Source organism: Eurosta solidaginis, chromosome 1 (assembly GCF_040869045.1).
Source record: "Eurosta solidaginis isolate ZX-2024a chromosome 1, ASM4086904v1, whole genome shotgun sequence".
Taxonomy (NCBI): Eukaryota; Metazoa; Arthropoda; class Insecta; order Diptera; family Tephritidae; genus Eurosta; species Eurosta solidaginis.
In genome coordinates this window covers 107,081,421-107,098,603 of record NC_090319.1, presented here as the reverse complement: position 1 = coordinate 107,098,603, position 17,183 = coordinate 107,081,421, and the positions used below count along the sequence as shown (strand labels likewise).

General features: G+C 41.5%; 2 protein-coding genes across 2 annotated transcripts in view; one reads left to right on the top strand and one right to left on the bottom strand.

Moving 5' to 3' along the window:
* Positions 1–17,183, top strand: part of LOC137236681 (adenosylhomocysteinase-like) — a 505,973-nt gene that overhangs the window by 465,080 nt on the left and 23,710 nt on the right. The gene's annotated exons all lie outside the window — the stretch shown is intronic.
* LOC137237516 (uncharacterized) lies at positions 1,531–3,106 on the bottom strand. The gene is made up of 3 exons (XM_067761227.1): positions 2,513–3,106; positions 1,716–2,427; positions 1,531–1,663 (listed from the first exon to the last, which is right to left on the bottom strand). Exons 1-3 carry the CDS (start codon positions 2,646–2,648, stop codon positions 1,531–1,533), a joined length of 981 nt encoding a protein of 326 aa, XP_067617328.1. The 5' UTR covers positions 2,649–3,106.

The window sequence follows — 17,183 nt, the reverse complement described above, 5'->3', positions numbered from 1 at the left end:
TTCCACATTACAATTAAAGAGATGGTTGGTGTCATGTGGGGACACATTGCAAGCGGGGCATACATTTTGTATGTCGGGGTTGATTCTGGATATGTAAGAGTTTAACCTGTTACAGTATCCAGATCGAAGTTGAGCTAGAGTGACGCGCGTTTCCCTAGGCAGAGTGCGTTTCTCCTGTTGTTGTGTTAACAGTGGTCGTTCCTCTTCTGCTAGTTTTGGGTATTGTTCTTTAAGTACTGAGAATCCTAGTATTAGATGTTGCTACAACAACAGCTACCCTGTTCTGATGACAAATTCGATTTGTTATAGGAACATTTTCTGAGTCGGAGCTTTTCATTAGATATGAGTATCTTTGAATTGAGGCCACTACTGAGTTGGTTTCGAACATGTTGTTGTGTATGTGCGTGGTCTAAATTCTTTATAACTTTTTGTTTAGGTATCTGCCTACAGGATGCACGTTCAATGCGCTTGCTTTATATTTTCAAAGAGGAGAACGTACAATCGGAGTAATTGTTGAAGAAACAACAAAAGCTATATGGAATTCATTAAAAGATTGTTATATGACGTTGCCATGTTCGCATGTGCGAATTCAAAAATATCCAAATTCGGGTTCAGCTAATTTCAATTACAAAAACTACCATTCAGTAATATTAGTTGCCTGTTGCGATGCCGACGGGATATTTACATCAATAGAATGCGGATTTGCAGGACGAAATAGCGACGGGGGAGTTTTTAGAATTTCGACGTTTGGACGTTGGTTAGAAAGTTACAACAATTTACCATCCCCAAAGGAACTACCGCATGACGGCAGTGGAAATAAGTTTCCATATTATTTCGTAGCAGATAACGCCTTTCCTTTAAGGAAAAATGTTATGCGGCCTTATCCGGAAAGAAACATTGTCAACAAGATGCGGGATGATGGTAAAAATATTTGGAGTTTTCTCAACACCTATACGATGCCAAAAGTACGAAACAATCATTTCAAATATACAAAGTGCTTGTATCCTACATAATTGTATAAGGAAAAAAGATGGCATATCATACACGACCTTTCTTCCCGATATCGAAAACCAGCAACCAGTTCAACGGAACCCAAGTACTCTGCCGGAGTTCGATAATGTAAACATAATGGAAAATTCTGCCCCACAAAACTTACGACACTATTTAAGCAATTATTTTTTATTACCAAATGTTTCTTTGCCCTGGCAGTGGAATTATTGTTTATAAAAACTGTTAGACTGCTTTACTTTCCATTTAACAACATTTATTGCAATCAATTTAATTCAAATAGTTGAGAAAAAGTGAATAATAATTCATATCAAATACTTAAATGAATTGTAGAACGAAAACTATGCAAACCGATTTCAAAAACATGTTCTAAATTTTGGGAAACATTTTAAGCATGTGATTTTTTAGTCCATCTTATTTATATATATATTTATATAATTATTTTTCTAAAGCAAAACTAGGCGAAAACCGCAAAAAGGCCTTGTGCCAATACCTACTTCCCTGGGTGTACATGTATTCAAACTAGCATACACTTGTAATACTGGTACTTTTTTCGTTCACTATTGTATCGTCTAATTCATGACTACTTCTATGTAGTAAGATACTTATGAGATCAGCCCACTGAAAACATACCCATTCTAACATCTGTTTATAACTAAATAATAGTATAATTATATAATAAATAATATACAAAAACGTAAGTTTACTCGTTTGTGTAAAAGGCTCTTTCATCTTCACAGTTAATTGTTTCAAATAGTACTGGAGTATAGGTTGGAGTAGCATCGGGCGAAGGAGCTGGGGTGCAGACTTCTATATTTTGGCCATAAGACGTTGCTGGATCAAACAGTTCCCGCCTGACAGATTGTGCCCTTTGTTCATTTAAAAGCTCCTCTAGCAGCATCATAAATAGAATTTTAAATGTGCGCAAATTCTCGAGAGAAAGACTTCTTACGTCGGGAAGTAAGCTCATTAGAAACATTTTTTTTGGATCTTCCGAAGTTGTCTTTCCCTTTTTTGTTTTAAGGTAATTTACCACCGTCACATCGACTTCATCTCGGGCTGTTTTCTTTCTTTTCTTGGCACTAAATGTTGGTTCAAAATTGCTTTCTTTGGCTGGATGTGATTCTAGGTTGTTGCAGATCAAAGACCCTGTCTTCGTGGGGGCACAATCGCTGTAGTTGTCGTCAGCAATTGATCCATTTTCAATTTCATCCAAATATTGTTCTTCCATTTCTGATATTATAATGTTGCTGGTATTTTCAGAATGATGCACTGGTTTTACATATGGAAGAACGAATTGCATAATGTCGTGCAAATAGTAAGGCCTCTTCGCTTTAGTAGAAGATCCACTAGGAGATGGCTTGAGACTTCTTACAAAGCCATTTCGCAAGTTCTTCCACTTTTCTTTGCAATCAGGCACTGTAAGGAAGAGTGTAATAAATTTAGATCTATTTAGACATATTCTTTGTTTTTATTTATAAAAAGAAATTCAAAATCTACACACCTGACCAATTCATTTCCACACCAATTGCTGCCCATGCTCTTTCTGTAACATCTTTCTTCGAATATTCTGCTAAATTATTTTTGTATAGGCAAGGATAATTCTCCACCAATTGAACGAATTTAGTCGCGTCGACCATTTTATATTTTTTTATATGAAATAAATTCAATATATATTTATAGCAACAGAAGCACAGCACACAAGTTTGCAAACGAAAAATTGTAAACAAACATCTTCTTCTTGCTCTTTTCTAGGCGTATTTACGCCTAGCGACCAACATTGCTGTACGCCTAGCTACACGAAAATTTCATGCTTTGTAGCTTTCATGCAGCTGACGCCTCGTATGCAGCTCTCCATTCAAATACATGTGTTCGGCATCAAAGCGTACAAATTTCGCTTGCAGCGTCTAATACGCGTAGCCTCGTGTGCACCTTGCCTAAGTGTGACTGCGAACGCCGACCTACTTCAACTGGACCTTGTGTCCACACAACACAACCGGTGCAGAGTTTATTACCACCCAAATAGACGCGTAGAAACGAGATTTGTTGGAAAGAACGGTTTCGGTGCTTTGCGCTATCGACTCTTCCCTAGTTTCTGGACAATTACCTGCGTATGTGCACAGCCGGCGAGGATGTTTTGTGACCACCAAATTTTGTCCACGCTCCCAAGTGGACCGTAACCGTAGACCATAACACCAGACCGTAACAATAATATGCATATACATACACATCGTCCCGTTTGTTCGTTAATCTCGTATCTACAAGTGAGACATTTTCGGTAAAGCGAACACGGTTGCCGCACCATGCTTTCATTTGTGACCGAAATTCATCGAAAAAAAGGTCAAATTTTTGTTTTATTTTATTAGTATAAAATACAAAATTCTAGGATGTTTCCATATAAAATTTTACTAAACATAGTGAAGAATTTCCTTTAATTCAAGCTGAACAAACATATATGTGCATGCAACCAAAAATGATACTATATTTTGACATAGGATAAGTCTATGTCTTCCACCAACCAAACGTTGTGAACCTAGTTTTGGTAACAAAGCTCTTGGTTTTAGCATTATGTTGTCGATTACAATAAAATAAAATGTATAGTGCAGCTAGGTTTTAGTAAGAAACGGTTCAAAATGCCGAACTATGTATGTGGAAAACTCAGTAAATCATAAATGAAACTAGGCAATTTTGTTAGTGCTATTTTTATATTATTTTTTCCCTTAACGTTTAAACTTCATATCAGAGCCCAGATTTGGTAAGTGTGAGTTTTGATCCCAGGCCTCAGAGGTTCTGCTAGCACCTACGGGAATAATTTTATACAAAACATTTCTTCCGAAATCAAATCTCTTTGCATTTGCTTCCTTCTGTCTTCGAGTTAAAATATTTCTTTTGGCAAGATACCTAGTTTTCAATTACCTTGCGCGGCTTAACACCACAATAGTCCTGGAATTCCTTGAACTCTTTGAGCTAGGTGAGAAAGATTTAAATATCAACGTGCCAAACGAGAAGTAATGCATAGAATTTCTTTGTATAAATATTGAAAGTGCTAGGCTCACGACAGAGTGCTCGCTATAAGCTATGCTAGGCGCAAAGCAATTTTTATTTTCATATATTTTACATAGTATTGTATAACTGATCGAAATATATAGCCGTTATTAATATTATTATAAAACAAGAATTTTTTTTGATTAGTCGGTTATTTCATTAACAATTAACGACAAAGTGTTTGCCAACACTTTTCTCTTTAATGCCAGGCATAAATATATCCCAGGTTAAATGTTATTGTTCTCGTACATTTTATTGACTGAGCAATTTTATATGGTGAGAGTTCCATTGAAGTAAATTCAAAATTATATGGGGGCTAACGAAAGTATGGCGAATTTTTGGGCAATATTGTGAATTTTTAACTGACTGAAAAAGAAAGGAAAGTGCCAATCGTTGCTACTGCCTAAAAAGGATCAAAATTTAAGAAAAGGGACCAGCGGACCAAATGGGGTTGGAAGGGACCATTTTTGGTCCAAACGGACCAAAGTGGCAACCGTGAAAGCGAAGAAAACTACCTTTCTAATTTCTCCACAGACACTGGTGAGTTTTTCAGTGATGACAGCGTTACCACTTGGGCCAGATTCGCCGATAAAAGAACTGGTAACGATATTCGGTTACTTAATGTTCTGGGTACTATTTTACCGGTAACGCTCAGAATCGGGGCGTTATTGTCAAATTTTTTTCATTTAACGAATATTTTTACACCGTTGAATTTGCCCGTGAAAAATCTATATATATAAAAGAAAGTGGGGTTAGTTACACTATAACTGAAGAACGGATGAACCGATTTGGTTGAAAATTGATGCGAGATGTAGCTTGGAACCAGGAGACGGACATACGATACCCTTTGTCCCGTCTGGATGGTTTTCCGGATCCGTCCGGGATCCCGTCGGGGTTATTTTGGTACTTCTTTGGGACTATGTGAGGGTTATTGGGGATTCCGCTGGGATAATTATTGGATGGTTTTCGGGATCCATCTGGACAGAATCGGTATCCTTCAGGCATCATTTATAGATAGTCTTCGGCATCCATCTGGGATCACGTCGGGGTTATTTCGGGACATTCTCGGTATCCATCAGGCATCATTTCTGGATAGTTTTCAGGATCCGTCCGGGATCCCCTCAGGGTAATTTCTGAACATTTTTGGGCTGATTCGGGATCATTTGGGGACCCTTCTTCCATCATTTCTGGACGGTTTTCGCGATCCATTCAGGGTCATTTCGGGACCATTTTGGGACTCTTCTGGCATAATTTTTTGATGATTTTCGGGATCTGGTCAGGGTCATTTCGGAAATTTTCGGGACGAAATAGGATCATTTCTGGATGGTTTTCGGGATCATGTCGGGACCTTTCCCGGATGGTGCTTGGGGTCCATCCGGGAGCCCGTCAGGGTCATTTCGGAACTTTCTCGAGACTTTTTTGGGATCATTTGGGTACGCCTCAGGGATCAGTTCTGTGTGGTTCTATGGATCAGTCTAGGATCGCGTCGTTGTCATTTCGGGACTTTTTTGGAACTATTCTGGGACCATTTGGAGACCCTTCCGGGAGCATTTCTGGATGGTTTCGGGATCCGTCGACGATACCGTCGGGGTCATTTCGTCGTTTTTTATGGATAATTTCGATCATTTGGGGATCCCATCAGGTTATCAGCTCATTTATAATTTTTTTTTACTCTATTACAAAAATGATAGAGTTGGGTCGTTTCGTTCTGAACTTTTTCAATTGACCGGGTCTCTCAACTGAACAAGTGAACTAGATCTTCGATTTCGGTTCTATTTGTTCTTTTAGTTCATTTGTTCTTTTAGTTCGTTTTATCTAATATTATTATTTCTCTCATTTCGTTCGCGAACATACATACGTAAATTCATACATACATACGCAGAAATTCACAGTGAGCACAAATGTCGATGATGCCACTTAAGGCTCCATTACTGATACTTAGCATAGACTTGACTTGGCTTGCGAACTGTCACTTACAGTTCTGTTAAATGAACATTGCATGTTACTGATTACTCAAAACTTAACTTGACTTAGAAGTCTGTTGAATTTTGATTTTCTATGTAAGTTCTAAGTGACGTTTACATTTTGAGATGCCATTTGTTTGTTTCCATTTCATTTTGACATTTTGTCATACAAACTGACATTTATTTAAAAATAAATTTCAACGCTGATTATGATGCCAGATTTTATGCGCCAAGTGGAGTATAATCGTGGCTAAGTTGCCAAGTTTACGCCAAGTCCAGTCAAGTCAATGCTAAGTATCAGTAATGGGGGCTTTACACTAAAGATATGTGTGGTCATCTTTGTGTGTGGCACTACTACAACAATATATGTATGGACTATTTATGAAAAACATGTTTTGTAAGAAACTAATTATTACATTTATTAAACTTGAAAAGTTCATATTTACAATTTGTGTCTGTACTCTTTCTGGATCTTCCGAAATTTGTAACTTGTTTTTTTGAAGTTTTTTATACATATATATATATATATTAACTTATTTGTTAGCAATAACTGTACCGCGGAATTAAGTATTATATAACTGAACAGATTGAACCGTTTATTGGGAATGATGAACTATGAAAATTACAAGCGGAAAATGATATGACACAAAATTGAAAGAAAAATACTGGTACATATATGTATGTGACAGTGCTGCCATACAGTCAATATAAAATTTCCTTCAGTTGACGGGACGTAACGTTTCATTTGTTTGATGACGTTTGGTAAAACATTCCAAGGAGTAATCCTAAACATCCTGCCCGGTCGAGTCGGCGGACTCGAAATCTTCTTGATCGAAGAGGCGGCACAGTTTCTGGACAGCTCGCTTCATAATTCCACTGGCGGTCTTCAAGGTGACATTGCGTATGGCACCATCGTCGCCAGGATGGATTCCTGTCACACGACCCATGCGCCACTGAGTTGGCGGTAGGTTCTCGCTCTTAACCACCACAATATCACCGATCTTTATATCTGTTTTGCGCCGTTGCCACTTATTGCGCCGTTGAAGTGTGGTCAGGTACTCCTCACTCCATCGCCGCCAGAACTCTTGGTGCACTTGTCTGACCCATTGCCATTGCTTCAAGCGGTTGGTTGGAATATGGCGTACGTCTGGTTCTGGAACAGCTAGAAGCGGAGCGCCGATAAGGAAATCGCCGGGTGTTAACGCAAGTTTGTCGTGAGGATCATCGTAGAGCGGAGTTATCGGACGAGAATTCAGACACGCCTCAATGCGTGCGGCTAAAGTCTGTAATTGACCATACCACAAAGTTTGTGAACCAACACAGCGGACCAAGTGACGTTTAGCGCTCTTGACAGCAGCCTCCCAAAGACCACCTTGATGAGGAGCACTCGGTGTGATGAAATGCCAATTCGTCCCTGTGCTCGCTAAGGAGTGTTGAGTGTAAGCGCTTTGCCATGCCGAAAAGTCTTCTTGGAGAAGTCGATTAGCGCCTACGAAGGCAGTGCCGTTGTCGCTGTATAAATCACAACACGGACCACGACGGCTGATGAAGCGGGTGAATGCGTCGATGAAGGCTTGTGCGGACAGGTCGTCAACCAATTCTATGTGAACGGCCTTAGTAGCCATGCATACAAATATTGCCAAATACGTTTTAACGAGAGTACGAGAGCGTTTCGCACCGATACGCAGAGTGAACGGTCCACAGTAATCTACGCCAGATGAAACGAATGGTCTTCCAGGCTTAACTCTCTGCCCGGGTAACGAAGCCATTTGCTGTTGGAACACTTGACGTCGATGACGACGACACACCACACATCTGTGTATACAAGTTTTGACGGCCTGTCTCGCATTCAATATCCAATACCTGCGTCGTAAAGTATGCAGCATCAGCTGGGTTCCACCATGGAGCGTGGTCTCGTGGACTTGTCGTATTAGAAGCTGAACTAATGGAGTAGATTTCGGAAGTATTATAGGAAAACGTTGATCATCCTCTACATCTCCCTTAGCGAGCCGACCTCCGACACGTAACATCTGATGCTCATCTATAAATTGATTCAATGAAATTAATTTATTGGAAGATGACAAACCTGAAGCAGTCTTCAAGTGATTCATTTCGACTTTGAAGTGTCTCTGTTGCTCAATGCGAATCAAAACATCCAATGCGTCGTCTCTTTCTCTGGCACTTATGACAGGTTGGCGAAGGTGTCGATATCTACCCAACCAACGCAGTATGATGGCCACCGTACCCAATAATCGCTGCATGGAACTGAATCGTTCGTCCAATGGTATGACCTGACCATCTGGGCGTCGAGTTGCTAATGGATAGGCATAAGGAAGACTAGCCACTCCTGAAACGATGCGCATTTCACTACGATGTACTTCTGATTCGTCTTGACTAAGTAGAATTTCTTGCTCGGCTGACTGAAGTTCTATGAAACCTGGCCCACGCCACCAAAGCCGATGATTCAGCAATTCCTTTGGATTGATGCCCCTACTCGCGCAATCGGCAGGGTTCTGTGCTGAGCGAACGTGGTACCAGCAATCGGGAGATGTTAGCTCTTGAATCCTGCGAACTCTATTTGATACGAATGGTTTTAGTGTTGTTGGGTGCTTCTTCAGCCAGCACAATACGATCGCCGAATCGGACCATACAATGTACGGAGATGCGTCCAAACGCAAAGCACCTCTCACATTATGCAAAGTCTCAGCCAGAAGAAGCGCAGCCGAAAGTTCAAGGCGGGGTATCGTCGCACCTTTCAATGGTGCTACCTTTGTTCGTGCAGTTAGTAATGATAAGCGCACCCCATCCGCGTCATTTATTTGGATGTATATAACAGCAGCATATGCTTGTGAACTGGCGTCACAAAACCCGTGTAACGTGGGTTGATTATTCCGAACCATGCCCAACCAGCGATTGATGCGGATTTCGCTAAGGGCCTCCAAAGTAGAACGATACTTGAGCAATTCGTCACGGAGTTCTTCGGGTAAAGGCGAGTCCCAAGATAGACCAGCAGACCACATTCTCTGAATGAATAGCTTTCCTGTTATGATTACTGGTGCTATCAGTCCAACAGGATCGAAAAGACGTGCCACCTCGCTGAGCACGTGTCGCTTTGTAGTTATCTGACTTGCCTGATTAAGATCGACATGGTAGAATAACTGATCGGATACCGAATCCCACCTCAGTCCCAATACCGTTGCCACAGATGCCGTGAACGTGTAACTAGAAAGAGACGGGTTATTAGATAAATACAACAAAACCTTACTATCATTGGAATTCCACTTCCTTAGCTTAAATCCACCGTTGGATAAAATGGTGTCCACGTTCAACGCTAGGTCAACGGCTTGGGAGACATTGTCGCAACTTGTTAAAAAATCATCAACGTAGAACGAATGGAGTATCTCTTCACGCGCGATGATCGCTTTCGTAGTATCAGGAACGGTCGAGTAGTTATCATGTGCTAATTGTTGTAAAGCACGAACAGCGTTGTATGGACTGCACGCCATGCCATATGTGACTGTTTTCAAACGATATATGCCCAGTTCGTCGGAAGGAGACTCTCGCCATATGATTCTCTGATAGTCTCGATGCTCCGACGCCACCAAAACCTGGCGGAATATCTTCTCAATGTCACCAGTAATTGCTACTTGATAACGCCGGAAACGCAACAGGATGTTGATAAGCGAGTCCTGGATTGTTGGACCCACCAGCTGAATGTCGTTGAGCGATAAACCAGTAGTGGTCGGCGCCAAAGCATTAAATACAACTCGAAACTTCGCGGCGACCGCATGATGTGGGATATAATAACAGCCAGTATGGTCGTACGGTGATTCTACCTTCTCCATATGGCCCAAAGTAGCATACTCTCTCATGAATTTTACGTAGTTTTCTCTCAGTGTAGGGTCTGAAACTAAGCGTCGTTCCAGCCGCTCGAACTGGCGCATGGCCAACGAGAAAGACTCTCCAAGCTGTGGAGCGTCGCGCCGCAAGGGCAGGTGTACGACATAACGTCCGTCTTGTGTACGGGAGTGTGTGGTATCAAATATCTTACCACACTCATCTTCGTCAGATTCATCCGCCGTTGGAACCTCTTCAATCTTCCAGAACCTGTGCACCAGTTCTTCTAGGCGAACGTCATCTTCGCCAACGACGGTCTTAAACGAAAGCGATGAAACATTGGAAACTGAAGATACTGTTGCAGGGCCAAATACCACCCAACCAAAGTGTGCACGCTGGGCGCAAGGTTCATCTGGTCGTGCACCGATGACCTCACCCTGTACGATTTGTCCCCATACATCTGCACCGATGAGAACGTCGATTGCTCCTGGCGTACCAAATCAAATATCAGCCAGATAGAGTCCTTTCAGATGTGACCACTGGCTTACGTTAACCTTCACTGCGGGAATCTCAGACGTAATGGACGGTAACACCAGTGCTTCAAGTTGTATGCTGAAATCCTTCGTTGTCGACTTAAGTGTGAGCGTTGCGCTGCCATTTGCTCGGGTGTTTACTGTAGCCCCGACGCCTTCCACATTTACATTACATTTACGACGATAAAGCTGCAAAGAGTTTCCCAAGCGATCCGTTATGAAGCTTACCTCCGATCCCGGATCACATAAAATACGAGCCACGCGTTGAATTAAGCTTTCTCCAAATCCATATGCACGCGCTGTTGCCAAAAGAGTGATTGCGTGGGATTGCGCAACGCAGGCTTTCGCAGGTACGGTTAGTCATGATGTTGATTTTACTTCGCTTGATCACTAGCCTCGTCTGGCACTGCAGGCAAAGCCGTCTTGTTGGGTTTGTCACGACATAAAAGCGTGTTGTGCTTACGGCCACAGCTTCTACAACCACCAGAGGGGCACTGACGTGAAGAATGACCACTACGTAGACAATTGTAGCATAGCTTTAAAGTTTTGACTGCTTCAAAGCGCGCATCTATCCCCATTGCTGTGATAGCGGGGCACCTTGTGATTCGATGAGCACCTTGGCAATGTGCACATTGTCCAACCTCAGTGGATGCCATGTGAGATTTCACTTGTCGTTGTTGTCGCGCAGATTGCCCACTGGATGGTTCTGGAACAATGCTATGAGCGCGTCTCTCCAAAAATTTAAGTAAATCGTCTAGAGTTGGTATTTCATGCGTCGAACACTTCATGGACCAATCTCTCTTCGTTAGCGCTGGTAATTTCGATACCACAATTGGCACCGCCAAAGCATCCCAATGTTGAACAGGGATTTCCATTACGCGTAGGGCACGAAGAGTCTCGTGCACCGTATCAACAATGGCAAGTAATGCCTTAGCCGATTCCTCTGTAGCAACTTTGAGGTTAAGGAAACGTGACACGTGTATTTCCGCAAGTTGCTTCTTATTGTCGTAGCGCTCCTTAAGAGCTTTCCACACCTCCTCGTAGCCGCCTGAGTAGATTCCTCCGATTAATGGCACTGCGCTGGCACTAACAGCTTGCCGAAGTTTGCCCAACTTGAATGCTTCTGGGAAGGAAGCCCGATGCACTAATGTTTCGAAGGCATCTTTAAACGCCAACCACTTGCACATGTCACCATCGAATTGTGGAATAGCTAATGGGTCAAGTTTTAGATCCAACGAGCAACCTTCTAAGCTTGCAGTCGGGCTGTTGCGTGTAAGCGCATTTGATGTGGGCAGTGATTTTTCTTTGCATGCGGCAATAAGGCGATTAAGTTTGCTGCACGCTTCTACATACACCTGCTCGATGTCTTCCCACAGGGCTTCATGTGCCGCAACTTCCGCGGTTTCAGCTAATCCAATTAGGTGGTCGTGATTCTCCGTAAATCGCGCAAAATGTGGTTCTAGCATTTTCAGCTCCTGTTCCAGCTGAAATACATCCAACTCGTTGACTGTCTCCCTATTTATGCGCTCAAGAATGCGTCTTATTGATTTGACTGCCGTCGAACGCAATTTCAATTCTGCCATTTTGTACTTAACCAAAAAATAGTCCACACAGGAGGCACCAAAATGTTAGCAATAACTGTACCGCGGAATTAAGTATAATATAACTGAACAGATTGAACCGTTTATTGAGAATGATGAACTATGAAAATTACAAGCGCAAAATGATATGACACAAAATTGAAAGAAAAATACTGGTACATATATTTATGTGACAGTGCTGCCATACAGTCAATATAAAATTTGACGGGACGTAACGTTTCATTTGTTTGATGACGTTTGGTAAAACATTCCAAGGAGTAATCCTAAACAGCAGTGAACAAATTTGCTTGAAAAAAAAGAACAAATGAACAAAAACAACAACTTGTTCGTTCATCAGAAAAAGAACGAAAGATTCGAATCTCTGAAATGAACGAAAAAGCACAACTCTAAAAAATGAAGTATATTAGACAGACAATTTTTTTAAAACAAATAACTTGATAAGCAGGCTAACGTGAATAGTCTATATATTTTATTTTTCCTTGCGGACGAGGCCAAAGGGTAAAGGCTAGTGTAATATATACATATATAGTAGTGATGCACACCAATTGAGGTAAACCAGGCATGCTTAACCAACGAAACTATATCATTTCGTTACGATAATTAACGTTAATAAACGAAACAAAGTCATTTCTGTGTTATGATAGGCTTTTCTTGACCATATTGTTGCTTTTAGTGCAAGTAAAACTCCACTATTACGTCCCAACGTTTCGCTAAGCACCTTAGCTTCCTCAGGGGCGAAACTGCATTTATTTAAATATTTTTTCAATTTACCAACGTAATTTGACATGAAATTATAAAAATAGTTGTTTAAAATTTCAACAATGTCCAAAAATTAAAACCAAACAAAAAACAATAAACGAAAATGGACTTACATACATATACATATATGTTAAATTTTCTATTATAAAAACATATCGCTAATACCATCTGTATGTGGTACAATTGTCAAACTAAACAACCGAATTTAAAGGCATAACAAATAAGCCGCGGAAATGCAATCCGTGTCTTCTTTTATGTTTACTGTTTTGTTCCTTTTCTCCATTATTCGTAAGCTCTCTATAGTGTATCTGATTTTTGTTCGTTTCTCTTTGTCTAATATTTTGACATTTTTCATATCAGCTGAGTGACCGCTTGATGTGGTGTGTTGCGATAGCGCTGTGTTGATCTTCTTTTTCCTTATGTCTGCTTCATGCTCATTTAGGCGTACTCCTAGACTTCGCTTAGTCGTGCCTATGTATATTTTATCGCAGCTTTCGTTTTCTTTACCTTTGCATGGTATTTCATAGACAATGTTATTTTGTTGTGAAGTTTTGAGAGGGGTTTTGGTTTTTGTGAAGATACTAGATAATGTATTATTCGATGTGTATGCTAAACATATGTTATTGTTGTCAGATGTAATGTGCTTGTAGAAGTATTCAGTTAATCTAGGTATGTACTTAACACTGTAATACTGTTTGGGTTGATCAGTTGTGGTTCTTGTTGTATTTGTATTAATATTATTTTCAACATTTGACATTTTCTCTCGAATTAGGCTGTCTATAAGTGTTTTTGGAAAGTTATTGTTTGTAAGAATTTGTTTAATTTTTCTTATGTTTGCTTCCCAGAAGTTTTGATGGCTAATAGTTAGGACTTTGTTGATAAGATTTTTTGCGGTATTTATTTTGTATTTGAAGGGTTGGGCTGATAGAAAGTTTATCAGGCGGCCAGACGAGGTAGGTTTTGTGTGCCAATCTAATGTCAGAATGTTATTATATCTATGAACCCGTGTATCTAAAAAGGGTATGCTAAAATTCGTTTCGGTTTCAAGAGTGAACTTTAATTTATTGTGGTACTTGTTTAGTGTATCTAGGATAGTATCCACATCATCTCTTTTCACTATCGCGAAGATATCGTCTACATATTTAACCAATAATTTTATCTCATTTCGTTTCGTTTACTAACGTTAAGAACGTCAAATTAACGAAATGATTTTGTTTCGTTTTCTGCCATATCAAAACGAAATCAAAGCGTTTATGTTGATTATTAATTTCAAACTATGCTGTCTAAACTGATTGTTAGCGGAGTCATTAAAGGTGAAAGCATTAGCCAAGCTAATTGCAACTTTTTTCATGAATTTTGACAGTACGAACATTTCTCAGAGTATTTTTGATATTACCACCAACGAATTACACAAACAAATTACATGGAGTTTGTGTGTGTATGTCCGCTCGCTGTTACCACCTTACGGCTTCACCATGGCTATAGCACAATTCAAACATAAAATATCAAGTTTTTGTTAACGTTTTTAACGTTAACGAAAGCTTTTCGTTTCGGTTAAAAACGAGATACAATTTATCTTGATAATTTCTTTATCGATAATATTTCGAAGTGTTTCAACGGAAACGGTGGATATTTTTTGATAAACGAATAGCTTAACGTTAAGGTGCATCCCTGAGGTAAACCCACTTCTTGGGAATGGTCACTATCAGACGAATAAGAATAGATACAAGAATACCAATAAAGGTAGAAAAAACATAGGAATAGGGAGAGGAAGAAGGCATAGGAGAAGGAAAAGAGAACAGAAACGAAAATTAAAAAGTATAGGGAAAAGGAAATGGAGAAGAATAAGAGATCGGGTGGGCGAACGAGAGAGGCTGAGAAGGAGTGGGATAAAATGATGGTAGAGAAGGAAAGGGGACGGAGATGTAAAGGAGAAGAAAAGGAAAAGGGAAGCAAAGGGGAACGAAAGGGAAAAGGGGAAGGAAAGAGAGCAGGAAAGGGGGAAGGAAAAAGGAAACGAAAAGAAGGGAAAGGAAAGGAGAAGAAAAACGGAAAAGGAAAGGGGGAAAGAAGAGAAAAAGAAAGGGATAGAAAAGGCGTTGGGAGAGGGGGAGAAGAATGAGAGGGAGGGAGATAAAAATATGGAGAAGAGGAAGAGCCATAAGAATGAGGCTAATGCCCAAACAGAAACAAACAATAAATTAGACCAGAGCCGTAAAAAATTGAATCAACTGAGTGTGCATTAGCTCACCATTCTTTTAAAAAATTGTGATTTTTTGGTTGCATATTATAAATCTCCATTCCTGATTGGCTCAAAATACTTTAACTCAAAGCTAAAGTGTGTGTGTTGTTGAATGGAAAAATATAATTCAATATAGAGTGTGAATGTAGGAACCATTCCCAATCTTTAATGAATGTAAACTTCAAATGAATGCACACTTTTTTTCCATTCAGTACTAAATACTTTTTCCCCAAGGTTATTATTTTGTATATTTTCATTGCCCTCAGATATGTTAAATCAATTTAGGAGTTGGGTGCAATAAAAGCGTAAAATGTATCAATAGAAATAATAGCGCCTTCTAATTATTCAAATAGTTAAATCACCCCTATTACGGTTGTCAACGTCAACCAGCAGTTCGTATCGTCGTCGACATCACGTCGTATCAACATCAATGTCACGTCAATGCATAATTGCCCTACAAGACGGTGGTAGGTATCGAACCCAATCCGGGTCCGTCTCCTGACCCCGGTCCTGAGAAATGGTTTTGCTGCATTTGCCAGAAAATAATCTTTTTAGGACGGTCATACTCTGTTCAGTGTGTCTCGTGCAAGGGATGGTTGCATGGGACAGGTTGTTCTGGACTTGATCCCAAAACCCGACGTCCACGTAACTTTTATAAATCTTTTGTGGCTCCTTGCTGCTCACGCCCAAGGGCGTCCCGTAGTCTACGCCTAAGCGCCCCTCCACTACCTTCCAGCAGCCTCGCTGCTCAGCAAGCCACAACAAGTACCCGCTGCTGCTCGCGCCCCACGGCGCCAACAACTCAAACAGCTGATACCACTCATAACTACTACCTTCGTAGTAGAGCTGGTAGCAATGCTGAGCATCAGCCCCTGCCCCCGTCTTCTTCTCCCCCCCCCCCCCTCTTTTCTGGCAGCAATCGTGCAGGTCAGGGAAACAGACTCTTAGTCCCTACCTCCGTTTGCACCGTCTGCCAGCACAGAATATATAGGTCTGCGACATCCGCTCAATGCAGCTCCTGCCTTGGGTGGTGCCACTTTCCTAGATGTTCTAGCCAGGCCGCAAACCCAAATCATCCGGGTACCCCAATGCTTGCCCAAGGGCGCCCAGTCCCAAGGCCACAACAGCAGTTGCGTCCTGGCCTTCCACAACCTAGGCGTAGTCACCCGTCACTTACCCCTAGAGTGGCGGCGTCACCCCTCATGCACTTCAGAATTCTGCAGTTAAACTGTAATGGACTAACTGGGAAGATTACGGAGATAGTCGATTTCATGAAGCGGCACAACATCCGCATTGCTGCGATTCAAGAGACTAAACTCACAGCAAGATCTGAATTGCAGACCTGCTCTGGGTATAATGTCCACAGGAAGGACCGCGAGAGCGGAAATGGAGGCGGCCTCGCGTTTATTATACACCACTCTGTGTAATATCATATATTTGATCCTGGCATCGACCGCAGGGACAATGTCTTAGAACGTCAAGGCCTATCTGTCCGGTCAGGCGATGCAAATCTAGAAATCATCAACATCTACATCCCTCCTGTCACCTGTTGCCCCAGTGGATACCGCCCTAAAATCGAGGCCCTACTCACTGGCAACAATCGCATTATCTTAGGCGATTTCAATGCCCATCACGACCTATGGCATTCAAACTTGCGGGCGGACAGTAGGGGTGAGATGTTGGCGGATCAAATAGAAGAAACGACGTTCTGCACAATAAACGGAGATGCCCCCACACGTATGGTAGGAAGCTGTCATAGCTCGCCAGATATCTCAATCGTGAGCGCAGAACTCGTAAACTGCGTCAACTGGTAGCCGATGGTAACATTGGCATCCGACCACCTGCCCATACTTATTTCGTTCGAGCGTACCGCCGACTTCATCGTCACCGAAAAACGCACTTTCATAAACTTCAAAAAAGGAAAGTGGAAAGAATATAAATCTGCAACAGACAGCAGCTTTGCTGCCCTCCCTATCCCGACTGATGCCCGCCAAGGGGAGCGTGCCTTCCGTAAGGTCATTGAATCCGGCTCGGCACATTTCATTCCCGCCGGGAGAATTCCCGAAATCCGGCCCCACTTCCCGGCGGAGGCCGCGAGCTTAGCGAGGGAACGCGACCTTATAAGACAGCTTGATCCAGGCGACCCCCAAATAAGGGATATAAACCAACGCATCAGATTGCTTGTGGACGAACA

Bases quoted from the DNA above. Each gene is read 5' to 3' on its own strand.
- LOC137237516 (XM_067761227.1), bottom strand. From the start codon at position 2,648: ATGGTCGACGCGACTAAATTCGTTCAATTGGTGGAGAATTATCCTTGC. The intron at 2,428-2,512 runs GTGTGTAGATTT...TCTTCCTTACAG, and splicing joins TGTGGAAATGAATTGGTCAG to TGCCTGATTGCAAAGAAAAG. The intron at 1,664-1,715 runs GTAAACTTACGT...ACTATTATTTAG, and splicing joins AGAGCCTTTTACACAAACGA to TTATAAACAGATGTTAGAAT.